Below are 24,026 nucleotides of genomic sequence, written 5' to 3'. Positions count from 1 at the left end.
TTATTGTTGACGTATTTGTAAAACAGGTTCTTGTTCCTTTTTACCCCAGTGGCCAGGCCGAGTTCAAGCTGGGCTTTTGCCATTCTGATTTTCTCTGTACGCATCTTAACAACTTCTCTGTGCTCTTTCTGAGTTGCCCGTAGAGGAGGTAGATTCCCTTTTTCTCCCGGAGCCTCAAGAATAGCTCCCTATTCATCCATGCCAGTCTGCGGCTCATTCTGAGGCTCAGTGGTACCGCCTGCTCCTGCGCCCTTAAGACTTCCTTCTCGAAGAGCGACCAGCCGTCTTGGATCCCCTTACTCTCTCAGACTGAATCCCAGGGGACGCCCCCTCCTGGGTTTCTGAACAGTTCAAAGTCCGCCCTCCGTTAGTCCAAGGCAGCAGTTTTGCTGCTCCCCCTCCTGGCTCCACCAAGAATCGAGAACTCCACCATTTCACAGTCGCTCTGTCCAAGACAGCCCCAGACGTTCACATCTCCCACCAGACCTTCTGTGTGGTCTTTATGGTTGTGAAATTTCACCTCTCCCGCAGGTGTTACAGCGGTAAATGCCCTGAGCTATTCAGGGCCTTGGCGTCCCCCCACGTTCGCACCGCGCAGCGCAGGACAGCGGAAAGCAACCGGTGGGCGGAGGGACGCGGCAGGGGCCGCCCCCGTGGCTCGGGCGGCGCTTTGCGACGAGCGGCGCTGCTCGGCGGCGGGGCGTTTTGCGACGGTGGTGCTTTGCGGCGGGCGGCGGTTGTGGCGGCGGGTGGCCATGCTGCTCACCGTGTTCTGCCTGCGCCGCGACCGCAGCGAGCTCACCTTCTCCCTGCAGGTGGATGCCGACTTCGAGCTGCAGAACTTCCGCGCCCTCTGCGAACTCGAGTCCGGCATCCCGGCGGCCGAGAGTCAGGTCGGGGGCCGCTTCTCTCGCGCTGCTCTCGGGGCTGCGCGGTGTCCGCCCGAGGCCCTGCGTCCCTCTGGGGGGCGGCGGTTCCGCATGAAGGAACGCGTCCTCCGTGCCTCGGGTCCCGGGAGGGAGGAAGGCCGGGCTGGCCGCGGTCTCCTCGCCCGCTCCCCCTCTTTCCAGGGGGCGTTTGGAGGCTTTACCCCCGATTTCTGAGAGCTGTGGAGGTAGCTGTGGACGCGGCGCTGCTCCAGCACGCGGAGAGTCCCATCGCGCCGGTGCTGGGGTCACAGAGCTGCTCGGGGCCGGGCTGAGGCGTGCTGGGGAGGCTCTGCGCCCCGGAGGGAGTTTGTCAGCCTGCTGTCTACCTTTTGTCACCGGTTGTTTGCAGGCGGCGCTGCCGGACGGGGCAGTGTCAGCTGTGTCGCTTTATCTCGGTGCTCTTGGCAAACTTTGTGAAGTTGTTTTTTTCCCGAAGTTTTTGCTTCGCGATCCATTTCCAGCTCTACCTGAAGAAAGTGTTTTTCTAGTTAAGTGGATATTAGTCAGCGAAGGAGGACGGTGAGACAGGAAAGCTGCACGCCCTGCTGAGCAGGTTCCCAGCTCCTCACTTGGCTTCAGGCTGCTTTCCTCTGCCCCCGTGAAGCTCTGATTTTGCTGCTTAGCGATGGTGAAGAAAGGCACAATGCCTTCTGGTTCTGAGACCAACACTCCGGTGTGGGGGGTTATTGTGCAGCAGAACCTGTGCTCAACACTGTGTGTCCCAGGTGCAACTATAGACAGTGGTTTGAGTTGGGAGACACTCCTGAGAAAGCGTAAAGGGATGGTATTGAAGTAGGCTTTTTTATTAATTAGCCCAGGAATGAAACTTGCCTAACTTGTTTTCTAAAGCAGGAGTAGAAAATTGGGGTTATGTGGGTTTTGTGCCAGGAAAAATGCTCTTCATCTATGAGAAGTAGAAAGAGATGCAGGGCTCCTGCTTTCTGGGCTTGCCTGCAGTGCTGTGTTACAGCCAGTGAGGCACCAACATCCATGATGGTTCCTACAGCAGGTGACAGCCAGTCCCTGCCTCTGGTGTTTGACAGGGATGTTCTCTGCTCTCAAGGGGCTGCGAGTGCTTGGTGGCTCAGTGACCTTGTTTTCAGAGCTGCCCCTCTTGTGTCATGGTGACCTGTCAGCTCTGCATCTATTTCAGGATAAGGAGGGGTCATGTGCTAACGTGCTTGCTTTTGGTGGGAGTTCCCTTTGAGTCTTTGCTCTGCTGCAGTTTTGTGATTACAGGGACTATAGGTAACATGGGTCAACTCTGCTTTTCAGGAGTGCTTCCGCTGGCTTTCTGTTCATCTGTCTGTTTATACATTATTCTGTTTCCTTTTTAAAACTTTTTTTTTTCCAAATGTAAATTTATTGTTCTTTCACCTACTCTTTCTGCCCCGTGTTTATGCAGTGTTCTTTGGATCCTGAGTAGAAAGAAAGCTATAGAAATATAAGTTATCATCAAAGCATTTGTGTTGAAGGATTTTGCATGCCTAAACTACCCCCCAAAACCAGGGGACATTGTGGGTCCTTGTGTTGCACCCACCAGATTTGGTTTTATTTCACATGACTTTCATTGCTTTATGGATGGCTTCCTGGAACGAAAAAGATGAAGCATTTAATAGCGAGGACTGTGTGGGGTGCTGTAAACCACACAGTGTTAGTCTGAGTCTTTATCGTGAAGCCCGTGGCCTTGAGGTGTGGAGGACTGGAGAGTGGCACACGATAGTGTGTGCAGCTGCAGGTGGGTTGTGTTGATAAGGGGAGGTCTACGTAGTATGGAGAGCAGAGGGAAAGAAATTTAGCTCACTGTGTTTTCTCCCTTGCATCGAGTGGATGCCTTTTCTGGAGAAGAGGGAATCTGGAGTTAAAACTCAGTTTTCTGTGTTGTTCTGGCAGTGGTGGTATATCCTTCCTCTCTTTATGTGTGTGTGTTGGTTCAGATTTCTAGCCTTTGTGGGCTTCTTTGAAAGAGGAATGTTCCTGCCGTATGAGCTTTACTTTGGTGACAGCTGATTTCATGACTGGGCTTCCTTGCTCCATGACGATGTTCTCCCCACTGCCACCGTGCAGAATTCACCTGGTGTGTGGTGTGGCTGCCTGCTTCCTTGCTCTGGAGGAGCATGTGCTGGGTGCCTAGCTGGCTTACAGCTCACTGTCTGTATGCTGCAAACTGGGTAATTGGAACACAGCAAAATGAAGTCAGTTTACTTTAGCAGAAGTGTGGAATAGGTCAAAAGTGTATTAAGCCGTTCTGCTGATGGATGTGGAGTGATTAAGATTTGCGTGTGCAGCTGGGATTTGCTGCAAGCTTGCTTTCTCAGCAGACAGCAGTGCTAGGAGTCAGGCTGTTTGTGGTGTGCATGGTCATGTGAGAGGATGTGCCCATCATGAGCCAGTAATACCTTGCAAGCCAGCAGAGCGGTGTCTGCATGCTTTAATATAGTTTGCAGGTGGATCTGTATTCACTTTGAAGGGGACTCACAAGCCAATTGAGTGCAATACCGTTGATGCTGTAGTTACTGAGAGGGTAGAAACTTCATCTTTATTTCTAATGGTGTCTGTTTTTCCTGTTCTGATGATTCTGGCACAGAAGCCTTAATGCTGAGCAGATGTAGTTACTGGGATGCCAAAGACACGTCTTCAGCAGAGCTTCCATTCCTTTAAAGAACACCTTTATTTCTGTGGGTTGTGTTTTATCTCAGTGGCAAAGGTTTTGTGAAATCAGAGGCCCAGAATGTCTTTCTGGTCACAGGCAAGTCTTGTGACGGTGCACGTCTGCAGTAATTGCCTGTTGACATTTCAAGGAAAGCATGGGAGTAATCTGGGACATCTGTAGGTATTACGGATCTAATGTTAGTAGAAATGTTCCCATGGTGGTTATTCATTCTTTTTATCTCGGTATGTTTTTTATTTGTCAAGTCAGATTAGAAAATCATAATAGGAATACACTTTGTGTATTACAGTCCAAAGGAATCGATTCCTGCCACTGGTTGCAGTGGGATGTTTGGAGGCTGATGATTTCAGTCTGAGTGGACTTACGTCACTGAAGCAAAGCAGAAGTGGCTGAGCTAATCACAGAGTTCTCTGTGAACATTGGTTGTTCTGGGGAGCTGTGATCTGGATAATGGAGGAAGTCGTTGATCTGTAGATGATTCAGTTCAGTATCTGTCCTGATGGATGCTGCCTGCGTGTATACAGATAAGTCTGTGGTTAGGAAATTCAGAGCTGGAGGAAGGTAACGCTATGGGAAGCAGCCACGACTTGGTTAGTAGCAGGGATGTGATTTTGGAAATGTGGCAACCAGTTCTGATGTAAGCTGTTCCTTCCTTCAAAGATCTTGGCCTCTAATTAAGAGAGAAGTCTTTCTCTGAGATGCTGGGCTTTGGGAAGTGGTTGCTGGCTTTGGATAGAACAAACGCTGGGTACTTGTCCAACCACTTTGTGTTGAGGTCTGCCTGTGCCTGAGGTCAAGGTGCTTGGGCAGGACTTGTCGATGCATGTGCTGAGGACTGCACTCCTGTTTTGAGGTCTGAGGTGGGCCCGTGGGAGTGGCTGAAACATGTTTCTAGAAAGAAATAAAATCAGATCCTGATCTGGTTGGTCACGCTTGTTTTCTCCTTGCATTATCCCCATGAGCAGATAGTCTATGCGGAGAGGCCTCTCACTGACAACAACAGATCCCTGGCCTCCTATGGCTTGAAAGATGGAGATGTGGTGATTTTACGACAGAAAGAGGCTGTAGAGTCACGGCCCTCAATCCATTTCCCAGGTAAGAAGTGATGTGTTTGCTCTGAGCATCTGAAGGACTCGCTGTTTTTTATTTATTTATTTATTTTAAATTTTCAGTCAGAGAGATTGAGAAGTGCCTTAGGCAATGGGTTCAGCCTTGTGTTCCCTCTGTGGTATTCTCATTTGTGAAGCTGGAAGCGACTAGTCTGTGATTCAAGAAATGTATTTCTGAGGACACAGCAGGCCAGGCAGGAGAGCAGGCCAGTTACGTAAATCAGTGCCAACATCCCTCACCCAGTAACCTGGCTGTGTGGCAGTGCTTCTGATGCAAACTGCTGTTAAAAGGATCTGGTCAAATAGCCTAGTATTAAGACTGACCCATCCTTCCCACAGTTATTCTACTTAGTTTGTTTAGCAGAACTGCAAATAAGAAGCACTGATACATTTGACCTCTTTTTCCTCCAGGCCTGCCGAGGATAGACTTCAGCAGCATTGCAGTTCCTGGGACATCGGCTCAGCAGCATCAGCCACCAGCACAGCGCCTTCGCCCATTGCCTCCCGATGCGCCTTCGTTCCCTCAGGGCTTGGAAAACCCGGCATTGCTACGGGAGATGCTGCTTGCCAATCCCCACGAGCTGTCCCTGCTGAAGGAGCGCAATCCGCCTTTGGCAGAGGCTCTGCTCAGTGGAGACCTCGGTACGTTGTTTTTTTTTAGCTACATGAGGTGGTTCAGAATCTGTCTGAGCCAAGTTCCAGTACTATGTAGCCATGTGTCTTTAGCTGCCTGGGGTACTCACTGCCAGCTTATTAATGGTGCTCATACAAGGCACCAGGTGGAAGCACTGTTGACGGCATTCCTCTCTTTCTAACAAGACACTTTCTAGCAGTTTTTTTTTTCTAGCATGTTTCTCCAGCTCAGCTTTTTGGACAGCCCATGTCCCCTACTTTGAAGTGTATGCATGGATTAGCTGCGTTTCTGTGAGTGCAAGTGGCTCAGCTCCTGATTTTTTTTTATGCTAAGAGTCTCTGAATGCACTGCTTCCACCAACGTGTTGTGTTTGCAGCACTCTAGAGCTGAGTGAGAGCTCCAAAGAGAGCGGTGTGCTCTAAGAGCATCTCTCCTTGTGGTGGTTAGCTGTTGAAGTAGCAGGCATCAAGGAGAGAGTGGAAGAGGAACAAGTAGATGGTGTCTTTAGGGAGCATTCTCATTAAGAAGAGCCATAAATGTTTTCATCTCTCTTAATCTTGGAAGTGTATATTTTGGGCAATTCACATGGCACAGATGAATTCTAGTACAGTGTCCCTAATTTTCTCTGCAGCTAATTTTGCTGTCTTATTTTTTGATTAAAGCTTTGAACTCAAGTCCCCTTTCAAGTATGAAGAATGGTGTTTTGGGCATTGAATGGTGCCCTTCTAAGCCTCTAGATAGGAAATAAAATCTGGTTGAGCTTTTGGAAATGAATGAAGAGAAGGACCGTGTAGTGGGAGACTTTCTCCCTTTCAAGGTCACATCCTACTGATTTATCTGTTATAGAAGAGAGCTCACATGGGTGCTGATGACTACTGCATTTTTTACTTCTGACTTTTGCTCAAGTCCCTGTTAGTTAACACGTGTTGTGCTCTGATGTTTTTTCATGCTTCCTTTGAGTGTTGTGTCTGTAGTACAGAAAAGTTTTCTCATCGCCCTGAGGAGAATGTTCTGCTGCTGGCATGAGATGCAATGTTAAACCCAGGACTCCCAGATTTGGCTCACCTGCTGATCTGTTTTGTCTGTTATGCACATAAAGCTTTATCTCAGGTGTGCATTTTTAGTTCCAAATCTCTGCAGCAGGATACTAGAAGGAAGTGGTTTTATCTGTTCTAAGTTTGATGTCCAAATGTCTGAATGGACGTGTACCGCATGGCTGTGCTGCATGTGTTGTGGGTACATCAGAAAGTACCTGTGCTGTGGAAACCTAACTAAATAAAAAGCACTAAAACAGCCACCAAATGCTTTCCTGAGCGTGTAACTGTCTCTGAGCCAGCAAATTCCTTGATGGGAATTGCATTTTTTGAAGCAAAACCACAACCTTCTGTGTTTACAGAACTTAATTTATCGCCAAGTCTCTTTGGCATTTTCTTGATCAGTAAAAAATAGTCAGAGGCCATCCAAAAAATGGAGACCTGAAAAGCATGCAGCTAAACCTCCTTAAGCAAGTATCCCTTCTAGCATCTTTTGATTGCAGTGGTAGGCATCTTTAAGAATTACAATACTTGTGTTGCTTGGGCTTAAACATTTCACTTCTCCGTCTGCTGGAAGTTTTTCAAAATACACATGCACATTTCAAACCAGAAGCTTGCCTTCAGATGAAGCCTGTTGTGCTTGTGCTACTGATTCTATCCTAGAGTGCATGTTGATGCAAAATGAACTGTTGGCTGTGCTGGAACATGATTTGTAAGAGTAATTAATAGTAAAAAGCATTCCTGTATCTCTTTATTGCTGCAGATAAATTTACCAGGGTATTGCTGGAGCAACAGCAGGACCGAGCCCGACGGGAGCAGGAGAGGATCCGACTGTATTCAGCTGACCCTTTTGATCTTGAGGCACAGGCCAAAATAGAAGAAGACATAAGGTAGCAGACCAAAGTCACTGGCAACTTGGAGGCTACAAGGAGTGTGTTCAGAAAGCAGATCCTGCCTTAATACAGAAATCTGCCTTCAGGGTAGTGCTTTGAGCCACCTTGGCAAGTAGTAGGTCCACATGTGTGAGGTCTCAAAGCTGTCTAAGTTGGGCCACTCTGAAACCAATGAAGAGTTGTGGGAAGCAATGAGTTTGGGTTTGCTTTTTACTGAATATAGTTGCATCCTTCGGAGGTGGTATTAGGTGCCTTGGATGTGTTTTGAACCTGAGATCCTGTGTGGGTCTTTGATGTGGGCTCTCTGCACAGCAGTGGAGTGTCTCCTCCCATTCCAGACTCTGCATATCACTGCTGTCAGAAGAGGTCTCTAGAAACATGTTCTGCTCATGAGCCCTTGCTCCCTGTGTCTGTGTTCTGCATGTATTTACATGGGGGTGAGGTGTGATTTCTTAAATGGGGCAATGAATCCTTGAGCTGGAAAATGGCTTGCAGATTTGTCCTTGATAAGGAAACGTCTTTCTGATATGGGCTTATTGCTGATCATAACCAAAATTACTTTGTACCAAGTCATTATTGCATTATGACTGACAAAGTGTTAGTACTGGATAATGGCTTGGCATAGCAGTGCTGAATACAGTGCATGAATCTGTAGATAAATCATTGCTTGGAGGCAAAGGAACACTTTCCTTGCTCAGTACATGAGGGGGAATTGGGACAGATAAAGGGAATATGTCCAAGATTGTGCAGCTGTTGGGTAACAGTTGGGCATGTAGCAGTCCCAAGATTTCACAACTTGTTTAGTATCTCAGCTTACTTGAACTCTTGCTTAATTAGCTGTCCTCTGCCTGAGATTGACTGGGAGTTCCTGCAGGCATCATAGTTTCTTGAGACACATCTCCATCCTTCAGTGGGGCGTCAAGAACAGAGAAAACAAAATAATGGATTCAGCAAGAAAGCTGAACCTGCAGATCAACTGCACTGTATCTGATGTAAGATGGAATAGCAAAGGACGTTACAATGTGAGGCTATTTGTTTCACAGGCTGGGGTAGCAGGGGGCTTTAGCTCCCATGTGAGCCAGGCCACTGTTAGCTGCTCTTAGCTGTTTTCCTCCTGCACCAAAAAAAAAACACATCTACCCATCCTGTTGTGGGAAGGTTACAGGAAATGCATGAGAGGAGCTTGGTTTTACCTTTACCTTTTGGGGAGGAAACATGAAATGACATTAAAATGGGAAGCCCCTGTCCTTTCATAGATAAAGCTGTTTGAGATGTAGTCACTGTGGATACCCATCGCTTTCAAGATTACTATCAGGGCTACAATGAGCTTCTCAATGAATGTTTTTTTTCTGTAGACTTGAATTTGCAGCGAGGCTTGTGCTCATGGCAGTGTTCTCGCTGCAGTTTCAGTTATGGGCCTCCTTTCCTTTGCCTGAGAGAGGCAAAGTGCCAGGGAAATGCTGGAGGATTTTAATGTTAAGCTGCTCTGTGGGATCCCAGTGTTGTGGCTACTGGGAACATCTTCATCATATGCCTTGTTTCCTTCAGAGTGACTAATACATTTGCCAGTTTTTGCTTACAAGTTCTCCATGTTAGCTCTGTGATGACAAATTTCTTGCAGACAGGTCATCAGGTGCAGGTGTGCCGCAGTGTGAGCTGTGCAAGGTGTGGGAAGGTGCACCCTCTTGGCTGCAAGAGAAGTGACTTGGTATGTCTGGATTAAGCCAAGCAATCCCTCTGCTGAGAGGGCTATATTTAGCTAAGTGGTGTTTGTTGCGGTTTAAAAATGTTTGTAGCTAATGCAAACTGCAGTGGGGGGGATTACCAGGTCTGTGGATCAGAGTGACGCTCATAAGGTTTTGCTAATGAGAGAGGTCTAATTTTTTTTTTTTTTTCTCTCTTCTCTGTTTAATTCAGGCAACAAAATATTGAAGAAAATATGACGATAGCAATGGAAGAGGCACCTGAGAGCTTTGGCCAGGTGGTGATGCTTTATATTAACTGTAAAGTCAACGGACATCCAGTGAAAGCCTTTGTTGACTCAGGTGAATTACTCCTGCTTTCATCTCTTTCTCCATTCTCGTTTCCCTCATTGAAGGAGAGAGTAAACACTCAATTTTTTTTTGCCTTAAATATTCCTTTATGTAAGAAAGCACTGTTTTACAAGATTTTAAAGTACCTAATTAAAATCTCAGAAAAATCTGGGCTTTGAGGCAAACAGCCAGTTGTGAAGACGGTTTGTGGAGCGGCACAAATAAGTGCTTGAACAGCCCAGGTCAAGGCTCCTATGAATGTCTGGTGCCTGATTGCTGCGATGCCAAAATGGTCACTGATATGCGTGTGTCATATCAGTTTATAGATAGGGAAACTTTGCCAACCTTAATGCCGTACTATCCATCCGCCATGTTAACGTCCAAGTACTCAGAGCTATTCCAGCTATGCAGCAATTTGTACCTTACTGTTTGTGCTCATCTGTGAGTGTATAAATTGTAAATTCAAAGCCTTTTATGCCATGACACAGTTGCTTGATGCAGGTGATGTGGTTTCCCAGCTTCAGAGTCCAAGATCTTAAGCCCTTCCAGGAGAGTATTTTAATTTGTGATACCCTTAATGCAAGTTCTGTTTCTGTTAGGTGCCCAGATGACCATTATGAGCCAAGCTTGTGCTGAAAGGTGCAACATAATGAGGCTGGTGGATCGGCGGTGGGCTGGCATTGCTAAAGGCGTAGGCACTCAGAAAATAATTGGCAGAGTGCACTTAGGTAAGTACTGCCATTCTTAGCTTTAGCAACAGGTCTGACTTGAGCCTTCTGTTTCATGTAATTCTTTTAGGTGAGGGAACCTGCAGCTCCTGCAGTTGAGAAACTGTTCGCTCCAACTGCAGAAGTGCGGTTAAAAAGCAGGGTATTTCCTGTTGGGCAGTGTGAGTTGCACAGGAAGCGTTCCACAGTGGTGGAGTATTTGATACTCTTCCAGGAGGAGAGGTCTGCATGTATGGGCAGGTTTTCTAGATGAGAGAAGGCTGTCCCTGTTGTGTGAAAAAAGTGATTCTTTTTGCTGTTCTTGCTTCTTACGCTTGTGCTCTAATGAATGTATGTAGCTTCTTCAGCTCTGGCTTGGAGGCTTAGATGAGCAGTACTGAAGGCTCTAAGACCGGAACAGCTTTGACAATAATTAACTATCCAAGGCCAGTGTAGGCCTTGTAATCCCTGGTGTTTGTCTGCATCTGGGCTTCTTTTGATCAGAGTCCTGATGTCAGCTCTCCCCAGTGTGACTGTGCCTTTCCTAGGGGGATGAAAGAGCAGAACATAATGTGTTGTATTGTAGCTTCAAGGTGATGACTCTTCTCCCTTGCGTTTCAGCTCAGGTTCAGATCGAAGGGGATTTCTTGGCGTGTTCCTTCTCCATCCTTGAAGAGCAGCCCATGGACATGCTTCTCGGGCTGGATATGCTTAAAAGGCATCAGGTAGCAAAACGAGTTTTGAAACAGTTATTAGATTTTTCAGTTCCAAGGCACAGTGTAAGCACCATACCTGGAAATGTGTGATTTTCTGGGAAGATAAAATAGTAGATAATTTTTCGACCAGTCACGAAAGGAATATTTTTGTGATGTACATCACAGATGTATGTATAGAATGTCTGGCTGCTCCCTGAAGTTTTTTGCTCAGATCAAAGGCACTTGGAGCTTTTCAACTGAATGATTAAATGCAAAACAAATCAAATGGAGGCCTCTGCTTATAGTTGATGCTATCTCTTTTGCATAGTACTATGAGCCGCTCCTGTTGGAAATGGATTGTTCAGCCTTGCCTCTTCTTTTTCCCTGAGAACTGATGTGCTCTGTGCAGGCCTCTGATGTCTCAATACTCTTTCAGTGTTCCATCGATCTCAAGAAGAATGTACTTGTGATTGGCACGACCGGCTCAAAGACCACTTTCCTCCCAGAGGGTGAGCTCCCAGAGTGTGCCAGGCTGGCTTATGGGGCCGGGCGGGAAGACGTGAGGCCGGAGGAGATTGCAGACCAGGAACTAGCAGAAGCAATACAGAAGTCCGTAGAAGAAGCAGGTATCATAATGAGCCTAGTTAAAATATTTCTCTGCTTGGTTTTCTTGTTTGTTGTGTATCAGGATGCCTGTTGACAGCACTGGAAGATCCCTTCTCCTTTTCTCGGTTTCTAGGTATAACCTAATACAGCAACAGTGAGCAAAAGGTGGAGAGAAAGGGGCTTTGTTTCTGCTTGTGGCATCTAATTGCACTAGTCTTTTCCTTTCTATATAGCAAAGTCTGTCCACACAAAGGCATTTGGGCATGCTTTCTGTTCAGTTTGTGCTCTCCTTGCAGCTTTTGAGCAGCTCTCATACCTTGGTCTTCAAAGATAAGTGGTTGTCTCTGGCACCCATTCACCTGGTTTGAATTGCTCTGCCTAGGCAGGTACACAACACAGCTATGTTTGTTTTAGCAGCCTCGCACAAGGGCTGTATTGTGAATTTCGCCAATTCGATTCTTAATAGCTACAGTGTACAAAAATAAATGAGCCCTAGCAGTACATGCACATCTTAGTGCAGGAGGAATAGCAGACTCGGCAGCTACTCGAGTCTTACATGTGCAGTGTCTGAGACTCCATCCATGTCTGATTGCTGCCCCTCTGAGACGAGCAGCTGGGTGTGTTAACCAGCAGCTTATGCCCACCTATTTTTCCAAGACGGCACAAATTCACAGCAGTTTTTAGAAACGTGCATTTTGCTATGTTTAAGATGATAAAGTTGATTTCCCAAATGATTTTCTTGGTAGCTTTTAACTGCAGCATGATTAAAAATCCAAGTCTGATTTGTCCTGTTTTGTTCCCTGCTGAGTTTTGACACTCCTAAAGGTCAGACTTGTTGGATTGGGCTCATGTCTCTTCACATAACCTGGAAAATGTGGAGATCAACTCTTCTCCAGTTAAAACTGCAGACATTGTCATTGGTTAGACTTAATTCTCTGCTGAAAGGGTTGGTCAGAAAGCATACTTCTTGACCTGAAACAGTGTCTCTCTGTAATTTACAGCATTTTAGACAAGTGCTTTGAAATGAAAAGCATCTAAAATGACTTAAAGCTGCTTATATACCAATACAGTTCTAGAAACAAAGAGGCTTTTTGCTCAGGCTGATCAGCAGTCTTCTGTTTCCATTGCTAGTGAGCCCTAGCAGAACTTAAAAGTTAAGAGAATAGGAAATTGCTTCTGTATCACTTAATACCTGTGGAGCAGTAAAGTACAAAATTAAAGCAGGTCTTGTTTAGATGGACTCTATGCAAGCCATGGACCATTTACAGGCCTCTGATTTGCAGGAATCTTGTTACCTGTATTCTGAGATGTCAGAATGTGAACTCAGACCCTCTCACTCTCTCCCAAAACTATTAACTGCTGCTAGATGGCACCAGAAAAAAGCAAGAGAAAAGGCAGTAAAGCGTGGGGGAGAAAGATCATAATGCAGCATTAAGGAACCTCAGCTTCCCACAAAGCCTGTGATCTTCTGTAGCAGCTCAAGTGGTACAAAAAAAATCACTCTGTATATCTACAGGCGGTCAGAGTTCTCAAGAGCTTATTCCGTGTGCATCCAGGCAGACTTGATGTAAGAAAGGCATTGCCTCCACATGTGCAATTCAGACTTTTCCTAATACAGGGAGGAATCCATCCCTGGTGATGCACTTTGTGGAGAAGAGTTTGTTCCTGGTGTTAGCTAGACAGGTATCCTTGGTGGGGCTGGGACTCAGCTCCTTTGTATATCCTGGGAAGAGGATGACACTGAGTGTCAGGATGAGTGTGCTGAGGAACGCTTGGCAGCACACCAGCTGCTTGTGCCATCAGAGGGGCTGTGACTCCCTGATGGTCAGGCCCTGAATACAGAGTGAAAAGGCCGTTCTGTTTCCTCTCTAAAGTATTGGCTTGGAAGAGAGTTTGAGCATAATATTGCTGAATAAAAAAGGATCTCTCGTTTTCATCTGTGTTCTGTGTCACAAGCCTCTTTGCCAGACATGTCAAAGATGAGCAGTCTGAAAATATGCAGGATAATGCAGGATTTTAAATATGCCAGCATGCCAAGTTGTTGTAGCTTCATTAAGGTCAGATGAGTAACCAAGAGAAAAGGTTGATCTGGTACAGAGTACAGTGACAGGTTCATGTGTATTGATTGGAGATGTGGTATTGCAGCATTCTGTGCACTGTTTTTATCCCATGGAGAATAAAAGAAGCAAGTGTCTGAGGTGAAAAAGGCAGACTTCTTCCACAGTACTGAACAGGAGGCACATCCTGGCTGTGTGTGAGCATGGTTAGTGCTCTCCAGTACTACTGGATATCTGTAAAAGGAGAAAGACTTGAGGTGAAGTGGTTGTATGTGCTTGTGATCTTTGAGTCTGGAGACCTTTGGGATGCAAAGGGGAGCATATGCAACAAATCATGCAGCGCAATCTGAATAGCTGTTTGGCTATGTGACACAGAACAGAGTAGAACTTTAATGGAAGAGCGGGTGCTATTTCAGCAAAGGTCAACTTGGTGATTTAACAACAACGTTGAGAGCTGATATATTTGCAAGACTAGACCATTAGCAAGATAAGCTCACTTATTTAGTCTAGCTTGATTCCTAGTCCCACTATGTAGTGCTCCTGTAGTGGTCTGCGATTAATCTGTCCTCTGTGTGGAGTAGGAAGCAGTGAGCTTTTTGACTTCTGGCTGTCTGTTTCTTTGCTTTGTTCTTTAGTACCTTAGGGAGCAGTTCCTTTTTGGGGTTTCTACCCTAGGATCTTTGTTTCCCACTTGCAGCAAGCTGGTGTTTGCTCATCTTCTCTTGCCTTTGCTGGCATGATCCCCTTCAGAGTAGTGGTAGCTGGGAGCACAGTCTGAGATGCCATTTTTCATGTCTCATTTCACTGAAGCATGCCTCCTGAATGTGCCTGTGCAGGGAACAAACAAGCACGCTGCTAGACTTCTGCCTTGTGCTGTGTATATGCTGTCGAGGGCGTGCATCACTTGCAGACCACACTGCAGTTTAGGTAATGCAGAACAACCTTTCAACTGTTCTTTAGCAGAGGTACTTTTGATTTGATATGGTGAATCGCCTGGGCAGACCTGCTGGAAGGTGGGGAACATGAGGAACTCCTGCTGCTCATGTGCTGTCTTTGAGGATGGCCGGGAGGGGAGCTGTTGGAGGGCTGTAACCATGCATGTCATGTGCTTTGAATGCTAACACGAGTTTGGTGTGTTTGTTTCCTAATCTAAACAGAACGTCAGAAGCCTTGATGCATGTTGTGTGTGTTTACTGCAGCTGGAGTGGGCCACAGACCAGGTATTTATAGTCATCAGTTCATAAGCTTTCATTACAGCGTTCACACTACTCGCAGCAAGACCATCCTCCTTTTGAGCTATTAGAGAGCAGCCCACATGATGTGAAATTATGAACCTGTTTAAGAGTGTGGGAGAACATCCTGCTTCACTTAGCCAAAGGCAGCAAACCTGGGCTGCATGTATGAGGAAAGGTGGGCCCCTCTGTTAATGCAAAGGAGAGCCCTGTAACTCTGACCTTCCATCCTGTGCTTTCCAAGTGATGCTCGTTGCTTACCTGAAACACTTCTGTTGGCTCAGCTTCTGTTGAGCAGAGGCAGTGAATTCTTTGACAGTTTATGGAGTTTATATACAACACATACACACATATACACAAACCAAACCACTGGAACCTGCTCCAAAACTGTATGTCTTAAGATAAGTTTGAAGTGGATCTGATGAGCTTAAATACCGTTGTGCTGTTACATGTATGTTTGAGTACTGCTTTCTTGAAGCAGTGTACTGATGAATGCAACCATTATGTTACAGCCTCCCCAAGTAATTTTATACCCACAATTTCAGTTCCATCTGACATCATATGAAGAATGTTTGCTGACCTCTGGATATCATTTTCTAACCATCTCGTGCCTTAATGTACTGGAGAATGTACTTCTCTGGATGCCTTTTGCTGCCATTGTTGCAGCTGCACTGATAACACAGATGAAAAAGTAACGAGGTTTTAAAGTCTTGATTAAAGAGAAGGTTATGGCTAAAAGAAAACGTGAAGTTATTTTCAGCTTGTTCAAGCCATCTGTGAAGCACCCATATGAAGTACTGCTCACACATATCCCACTGAAGCCTGCATTCTGTGTTGCAAAGAGGAATTTAGATTGCTCTGCTTTGAAAAATAAACAGGGGTGTTGGGATTTTTGTCATCTTCTTGGTGATATAATTACTCACTTTGAAGTTTAAGTATCCTCTAATTGTGAGCTCTCTAATTACCCTAGAACTGGCTTTTTGTCTGTCACTGTCAGTAATTAAGTGTCTGCAGCTGCACTGTAGCTGTTGGATTTGCACTTGGTTATTTTTAGAGCACTTGGGACTGTCTTAACAACTTGCAGTAACTAGTGATACAGTGGTGCTCTAGTGAGTAATGCCCAAGTGGAGGTAAATGTGCCAAGATGATATGTAAACTGTCATTTTATCCTCTGTTCTAAAGGCATGGATCCTTGAAAACTACTGTAGGGAGCCTGCTTTGCTGGGGGGTTGGACTTGATCCCTAGAGATCCCTTCCAATTCCTACAGTTCTGTGATTCTGTGCAAACAGTGCTGCTTCTGTGTCCTAACTCTTTTTTTTCCCCATCTATCTTTACATATAGAGAATAGTGACAAAGAAACTACCTCACTGGAAATGCCCTCCTTACCAGCTTCTGATGGGTTTGAAAATCCAGTCCAGTCTTCAGAACTAAGTTCTAAAATCTGCAATCCCACAGATCAATTACTTGATCGATCTCTCTTTGCCCCTGCTTCAACACGCTCAAATAAATCTAGCCTCACAGAGCCCATTGATCCTAGAGCCATCAAGTCATTTGAGTCTTCAACTAAATGCCAGATCACCCCAGGAAGAGATCATCCTCTTGTGTTACAGCATCTTTCCAATAACTCTTCCTTGGCAAATAATGACCACTCTCTTCAGACAGAGGAAGTGAATAGTTGCAGTCCAGCTTGCCTTTCACAGGAGACACTTGAAGAAACATTTCTTGCTGACAGTCTAATGGAATGTAACACTACAGAACAAGGCTGTGGTGAGGAACCTCTGTTGGAAGTGACAAAAAAAAATAGTTTGTCTGACAGCACTGATGAGCTTGGGCAAATAAAAGATGCACCTCTGCCTTCAGAACTAAAGGATCGAAAACAGAAGCTTGCCATAAACCATCAGATGTGGACAGAACCAGAGAAGTTTGAGCATCTGGAGAAACAAACTGACAAAACTGACCCAGAACATCCTGGCAAAATTGGTGGGGTGGAAGAAGAGGGCCATACAGCCAGCCAGCCAGAAATTCCTCCTGCAGAAATGAGAGAAGGTAGCCTGGAGAAAGCAGATCTTTCCTGTGTGAAAGAGCATGTCAAAACATCCTGTAGTTGTGTGGATATGGAAGTGGATACAGCTGAGCATTCTGTAGCTGAAGTGCACATCTCAGCAATGAAGCAGAAGTGGCAAGTAAGGAATGGAAGGGCATCTGACCTGAACTCAGGTGCCTCTTCTATAGAAGTGGAGTCACTGAAGTCTGCAACTTCCCCGAGTGATGCAGTTTCCACCCCTGATGTGTTGCAGTCTAAAAGCACCGGTGAAATCCCCCAAAAGTGTAATGAGTTGTCCAATTTAACAGCTGAAAACAGTTCTTCCCCCTCCATTGTTTATCAGCAGGACACAGATCTGGGTAGACATTTAGAAGAGCCATGTTTCTCTCTAGCATCAGCCTTGAAAGAGCTTCACAAACTCTTGATCAGTTGTAAAGGAGAATGTAAACTTCTTACATCTGAAGTTTCTCAGCTGGAAATGGTTCACAAAGAGCAAGTACAATGGAAGGGGTTTTCTGAAGATAAGTGGAAAGGCTCAGATCGAGATGGCCAGCAACAGAGTAGTTCCTCCTTTAACTTGAGATCTGAAGGTGGAAAAGCAGAGGGGAACCAGCCTTGTAATTCTGGCGTAGAAAATGTTAGTCTTGGGTCTGTCATTCACATGGAATCAGCTCCTGGAGAGGATGCTTTACAAATTCCAGAGTTTTCAGGTAAGAGAGATTTGACTGTGGTGACTTCTACAGGGACATCTGACCAACAAGAGAGCTCTGAGCAGGCAAAGGTTTTGCCAGAATGGTTCCAAAGTCCGATTTTGGAACAGAACAGTGTTTCCTCTCAGCCTTCTTTGGATAAAGGTACATCTCAAGACACTTCGGCATCACTCACAAGAGCACTCGAGAGAAGCAGCAGTTCTGCTCCTGACAGCCCAGAGTTGGTGGGTGGGTGTGAGGAGCCGCTGCCTAGCCCACCCACCGAGTCCACAGAACTTCCCTTGGTTGCTTCACCACCTGCTTTCCCTGCAGCTGATGTTGATCGAATCCTTGATGCTGGCTTTACCACAGTAGAAGCTCTGGAGGCTTTGGAACGAGCAGATGGGAATGCAGATCTTGCTCTTCTCATTTTGCTAGCCAAGAGTATTGTTGTTCCTACCTAACTGTGGAAGAGGGGGTCTTTTAAAAGATTTATCTAAATTACACGTTGTAATGTACAAGCAGAATGTTGAGCTGGAGTTTTTAATTATTTGCAGCCAAAGTAACTTGTCTATTCTGTTTTGCTTGTTAGATTTGGCCTTTTGAAAGGAAGATGTCCTCGTATAGTGTGGACTGGATAGATTTTAATTATAGATACTGGATGAAAATTAATGTTTTTATTTAAGTGCAAAATTTCTGAATAAGCTCTGGTGTTATGAATAAGAAGCAGAAGCCATTAAGATCAGCACCCTGTCCAGCGCAGAGCAGACTGTGAAATGAACTGAGTGTGTGTATGTGTGCAGCCAGTGGAGAGGCATGGCAGATGGTGTTGTTATAAAGGGCACACGCTCAGTCTGGTGCAGCACAGATGCAAAACTTTTCTAAACGGGCTTTTTGGGTTTGTACCGTTTTCTCTCTCCTACACCTTATAGCCAAATGTCTGTGATGCTGTTGAAACAATTGTGGCAGCTGCTACAGGTGCCCACAGGTGTGTAAAACTTTGCAAAAGGAATGGGAGGGTGTTGAGCATTTTTGGAAGCATGGGTTTGTGTTTGCACGGGGAAAGCTTTTGCCTGTTTTGGACAAACCCTTTCATGCTCCTGGGCCAGTGTGTTTAAGGTTACATTGTGGGGATAGGGGGTGGAAGGGATAGAATTTGGTTCAAGCAAAACTAAGAGATGTACCGACTTGAAGATGTGCTGATATCAATTGTAGGTGGGAGGGGAAATAGAAAGGGGAAAAGTGTGTTTTACCTTTTAATTTTTTTCCCCCTAACCTTGCCCATATCATGCTTCTTTCTACAAAAGAACAAGCTCAACCGCTTAAGGCAAAACCTTGATGGTGAAACCTTGTAACAAAGCAACTGCATGTCATGGCTTTTAATTGCATATGTCCCAGGAAGGTGGATTCTCTATGTGCTGCATGGGGTTGTGATCAGCAGAATGAAGAAATCTGCTTTGCTTTGGCTTATAGTGATGTTTGGGGATGATCAGCCTCTCAGCAGCTGTGGAAAGCCTGCAGTGCCTGATGGGCTACTAATTGAATACCTCGTAAAGAGTGAGGGCTCCCAGGTAGGGCTTATGGAACACACGCTGACATGATGTCTGCATTACAGCTATCAGAGCCTTCCAGGAGGTCCTCGGGAAGCAGCCTGCCTGATTAGGACTCTCTGAGGAAGCCCTTACCAGATACTTTTTCTTCAGGTGAACTACTCTGGGGGTTTTGCAGAGCCTCAAAATACTCTTGGGGCTGGGGAAGGAAAGCGTGGTTGAAATATAATACCAAATTTTAAGTTAGGAACTTTTACTTAATCTCACTCATGAAACTCTGAAGTGGCTCCCTGTGAAGCGTTCTTCTTAAACTTTCTCCTTTGGAGCTAGACCTGAAGTGGCTGATCAGCAATGGCTGGAAACATGACCTGTCCATCGTTTCATTTGTTGTTGTTGTCCTGGACCTCTCCCTGGTGTTCTGTTTTCCCTGCTCCTTGGCAAGTTTGCCTATCTGTGTGCCAAGCTGTTCTTTGTGTAGGGTAGTGTTTAAAAACAACACAAATTTGGTTTCATTTGTGAGCCTGCAGAGTCTTATGTCTGAGTGGTGATCATCAGATTCTTCTTAGGTGCTTGGGTAGCCAAGAGATTGGTTATTTTCTAAAGAGCTGTAAGGCATTCCTCTGTTGGAAGCAGCTTTTGCTTGAGTTGTGGATGTACCAGCGAGGCTTGGTGTTCCCAGACAGACTTGGTTTATATCATGCTACTGGCGGTTTCAGCAGCAGGCATTGCTCTGTGCTTGCATTGGGAGCAGCATTTGGCTCTTTAGGACCCCTTGCCTGTGCAGCATCAGGTAGTTCCCTGCTGGCTCTGTTCAAAAGGATTCAGTGATGCAGGATTACAGCTCTTTGATCTCTACATGCAGGTAGTAGGAGCTGATCCCCAGTTAAGCTTGTTGGTACTCACTGTGGTGAGCACCCCAAATAATCAAAATCCCATTCTGTAAAGGGTAACATTTGGACTGCTGAAGAAGTGCAGACAGTGTCGTCATCTCTCTAGAAACTTTAGGAAATAAGATTTCAACATTAGGCCTATTCATGTCCGGTTCATTACCAAAAGCATCAGTGTGAGTAGAGCTCAGCTCCAGAGCCTCCTTACTCATAGCAATGTTTCTGCTCCTGATTCACACTGTGGCTCTTGGTGTCAGAGCCCATCTCTGGTTTATGTGGTCTGTGCACCAACGACACCAGCTGCAGGTTGGCCTCCCCAGATACCTGCGGGTTCATTTACTGCCAGCTCCTTGAATCATCAGATGTTAGCCATTCAATATTATACCCTTTTCGTATTTACACGTTTATGTTTTTAGAAGCAATTGCTAGTAGCTAGGTGATGAAATACTGCTGCTTTGCACCAAACTGGTTAAAGGCTCTAGTTTTACAGCCATGTTTACTTAGACTACAGATACAGAATTTATGCTATAAAGGCTTTAGAGCATCAGCAAACTTGCTTCAGTGCTCAGTTTTATTCTTTGTCAAATACAGGTTTTGAAATCTGCCCTTCTGCCTAAGCTGTACTGAAGCATTTATCAATACTATTAGAATTTCTTCTGTAACTCTCTGTACTGCTAGAAACAAAGCCTGACCTCCCACGCCCCCCAGCTGATGAATATTTGTACTGCTCTTTTATCAAATTGCTCTGAGCCTGGTGATCTAAATCTTTGAATTTCACAGAGCCTCGCTTTGAGCAAATGGCCACGTGCTGCTGAATTAGACAGTGATTCTGGCTTTACAGAATCAAGATTTACATCAGAGAAAATGTGGGCGGTGCTGAGTGTCTGAGTTAAAATAAAACACAAGAGCGATTGCTGTCTAGAAGTTGACTTCTGTTTCAGTATGTGTGCGTGTCCCCTGCTGTGTGGACACATCCTTGGCCCACAACCCTTCACCAAGCTTTCCTCTGGGCAGCAGAGCAGGAGTGTTTGTATTTGTGTGGCAGACTGCTAAAGCTTTTTGGCTGGGGTAGGAATAAAGATGTAATGCCAGAAGCTGCTCAGCTTTTGGAGGAACTATGTGAATGGGCTCTGTGCTCAGCTAAGGCTCTTCACACTCTTCATTCATTAGTGCTCCACACTAAGCAGTCACATCAGCTTGGCAAAATAATTTCCCTGTGTATAGAGAATACAGCAACACTGGATGTGTTTTGTAAAGATGGCAGTGTTTGTGGTGATTGCTCTGGGTCCATTGAGTGTGTTCCTGGATATTTCCTGAAGCCACTGTGGTTACATACCTAATGATTGGTTGCTGAGAGGTATTCTTTTCCTGAGATCCCAAAGGGATCTCCTTGGCCTCTTTTTGACTGTGTACTCCTGTAAATGAGGCTCCTGGCAAGCCTTAGAGGTGATGAGCATTGAAATAATACTTGGCAGTGTCTGGGCACAAAGTGGTCTGGCAGGAGGTGTTTGCTGGCAGAGCAGAGCAGTGCTGCATGTTGTGACAGTCTCTGCCTCATTGCTCACTGTGCTTGATGTTCTGTTTGGACTCTTGGTCTCAAGGGCTGTTAACCTTGTACCTCCAAGAGATGTTCCCTTCTTTCTTTGGCTGTCTGCCTTCCCCCCCTTGCAATCTCCCTTCCTCAGAAGTAGCAATATTTTACTTGATGGTAAGTTTTCTTTCAGACACTATGCCGTTAGTGATCAAAAGGAGGAACACATCCTAGGAGTTTCTTCACCAGACTTGGACACGCCATGTGGCTCCGCAGGAATCAAATATTGATTCAGAGGGGCCTTTTGCCATCCTCTCTTGGAGACCAGCTTGGGAAACGGGGTCAGTTTTGTGTAAATTGTTCCCTTCTGAAGCATTCAGATTTCTTCCTGCACTGCGTAGACGTAGCTTAGTTGGTGACCCAAATGCGTAGCAGTTTGGGTTACTTCTTGACTGATGCATTTTAGCTTAAGAGTTTTACAAACTCACGTCAGGAACTTGAGGGAATCAATTCTCAGGAATCCTACAGCTGGTTGCATTTGTGTCATTTACTTTTCTGGGCTGAACACACTGTGGTTGTCCTTGCGGGTGGCTGAAGAGAAATGTGCTTGTGTCATCAGACAGTGGGATGTGGTTCTGCCCAAAGTAGTACACACTTGATTCTTTCTTTGATTTTTTTTTTTTTTTTTTTTTTTTTAATATTGGGAGTCTGTTTATCAACAAAACTGATGTGTAAAATAAATTTGATATTTAAAAAAATAAACACTTTATCATAATGTTGTTTGATTGGTCTGTAAGTCCGCAAAGGGTGCAAAGAGCAGCTTAAGGTCCCTTGGGTTGTTTGGCACAGAGCAGAGGAAGGTGGAGGAAGGCCTCATGGCAGCCTGCAGCACTTCACAGGGAGTGGAGGAGTGGAGGGGCAGTGCTGAGCTCTGTGCTCTGCTGAGGCCCAAGGGAATAGCATGGAGCTGCATCAGGAGAGGGTCTGGGAAGGGGCTGGGGTCAGGGGAAGACTGTGCACAGTGGGAGGGCACAGTGGGAGCACTGGGACACTCAGCCTTAGGGTTTGGAACTGGGCGGTGTGGGATCTGTGCAGGCAGAGATTGGTCTCGGAGCTGTGTGGGTCCCTTTCAACTCCGAATATTCAGAGGATGAACGTGAGCTTTATCCCTCCAACCAGTGATCCAAGACCCCTGGCAGTCTCAGGATCTGACCCATGGGGCATGGGCTAACTCCTGGCCTGGCTCCAGAAGCTGCACTGCCTGTCACACACACAGCTGCATGCACTCCTTGTGGCACTCACAGAGCAGAGTGTGACTCCACCCAGAGAGCATGGAACAGATTTGATGAGAGCAGGAGTAGTGTGGACATTCCCCTTCCCCCTGATCCCCTTGCACAAACTCACTCAAGAGGTGACTGATGCCCTGCTCCAGAGCCTAGGCCACCCATCCCTGCTTCCACTGCCAGTACTTTTCTTCCTTCCTTCCTGTTAGATCAGCAGGTCTTGGCTCAGCCATGCCAGTTCCCTCTCTGCTTCATTTTTTATATGTGGGAACAGAGAACCCTTTTGCTCACAGAAAGGCATCCTGTAAGAGCTGCCAGCTCTATTCTACTCCTGCGTCCCTATGACAGCTTCCCAGGGGGACAACTGTTTGTGAAATGCCTTGGAAGAGGATCTTTACTTCTGTAGCCTCAGACTGCCCAAGCGAGCTGCTTCTCAGCCCCTTTAGTAAGGTGCCTGGAGATGCCCAGGCTCTTGTTGCCAGGCCCAGTCTCCTCCTGAGCTGGTGAGCATGCACAGAATCCAAGCAGTGCTTCTCCACAAAGCCTGTGGCCACTGCAGCTTCTGTGGGGAGCAGGGTTCTGCAGGAGCAGTGCCTGGGATCATAGAATCACAAGGTTGGAAAGGACCTACAAGATCATCTAGTCCAGATGTTTTCCCTTTACCATACCTTCAGTAGGCTGTACGGGAAACTGGTAATCACAGCCTGAACCTCTGATTAATCAGCTGAGGCAAGTGTGGGGTCAGCTGTGGGAGCACAGGTGAGAGTGATGGAGCTGTGCTCCTGGAAGGGGTGGAGCTCGACTCCACCTTCTCTAGACCTCATTTATGGGCTGACCACCACTAAGGCAGCATCTCTTGGAGATCGCTCCTTGGTGGAGATTGCCTCGGTGTTTCCCAGCAGACTGAAGGCTTCCATACGGGTGAGTTCTTTTTAACCTTTTGGATATTTTCTACCATCTTCACGTTATTGTCACTGTACAATGGCTTTAGGCCCTGAGGCCAGTACATGTCCTGTACACCCATTATGCAACCCCACACATACACAACCCTTCATACTCCCAGAGTCCTCCCCTGCATAAATCATGTCACCATGGGGAACTTGGCAAGGTGCTTTATAGTATCCCATTCCGTGGTTCTGCTTTGGCTGCTGTTATCTAGCAATTCTGTCCCCTGGCTGACCTTATTCCACAACAATTTTCTGTTGGTGGTCAAGTAAAACAGGGCAACAGAGGCAGCAAAGGGCAATCTCAGGAGGAAGAGGGGACAAAAACATCTCCTCTGTCAAGCCCAGACTTGATGGGAAAGGAAAAGCTGAACAAGTGTCCATGTTTGAGGGTGTTCACCTCCTAGAGTGGACCCAGAGAAGAATGATTCTGACACTGCATTCTCAGAACTCCAGTCAGTACACAAATGAAAGGAGTTGTGGGCTGAGATGAACTA

The 24,026-nt window shown here is 46.0% G+C and overlaps 1 protein-coding gene across 2 annotated transcripts; it reads left to right on the top strand.

The window, feature by feature from the left end:
• The first annotated feature begins 707 nt into the window (after positions 1-707).
• On the top strand, positions 708-22,069 carry LOC140261201 (protein DDI1 homolog 2). 2 transcript variants are annotated; one of them, XM_072354385.1, is made up of 10 exons: positions 708-893; positions 4,566-4,695; positions 5,121-5,351; positions 7,141-7,267; positions 9,188-9,315; positions 9,903-10,031; positions 10,632-10,735; positions 11,142-11,331; positions 14,526-14,588; positions 15,943-16,080. In XM_072354385.1, exons 1-9 carry the CDS (start codon positions 756-758, stop codon positions 14,540-14,542), a joined length of 1,194 nt encoding a protein of 397 aa, XP_072210486.1. In that variant the 5' UTR covers positions 708-755; the 3' UTR covers positions 14,543-14,588; positions 15,943-16,080. The 2 variants fall into 2 exon arrangements, with proteins under 2 accessions (XP_072210486.1, XP_072210485.1); XM_072354384.1 differs by lacking the exons at positions 708-893; positions 4,566-4,695; positions 5,121-5,351; ... (2 more) ...; positions 9,903-10,031; positions 10,632-10,735 and having other exon boundaries at positions 11,192-11,331; positions 15,943-22,069.
• Positions 22,070-24,026: the final 1,957 nt, after the last annotated feature.

Source organism: Excalfactoria chinensis, chromosome 20, assembly GCF_039878825.1.
Source record: "Excalfactoria chinensis isolate bCotChi1 chromosome 20, bCotChi1.hap2, whole genome shotgun sequence".
NCBI lineage: Eukaryota > Metazoa > Chordata > Aves > Galliformes > Phasianidae > Excalfactoria > Excalfactoria chinensis.
This window is presented reverse-complemented; position numbering and strand designations above follow the sequence as displayed.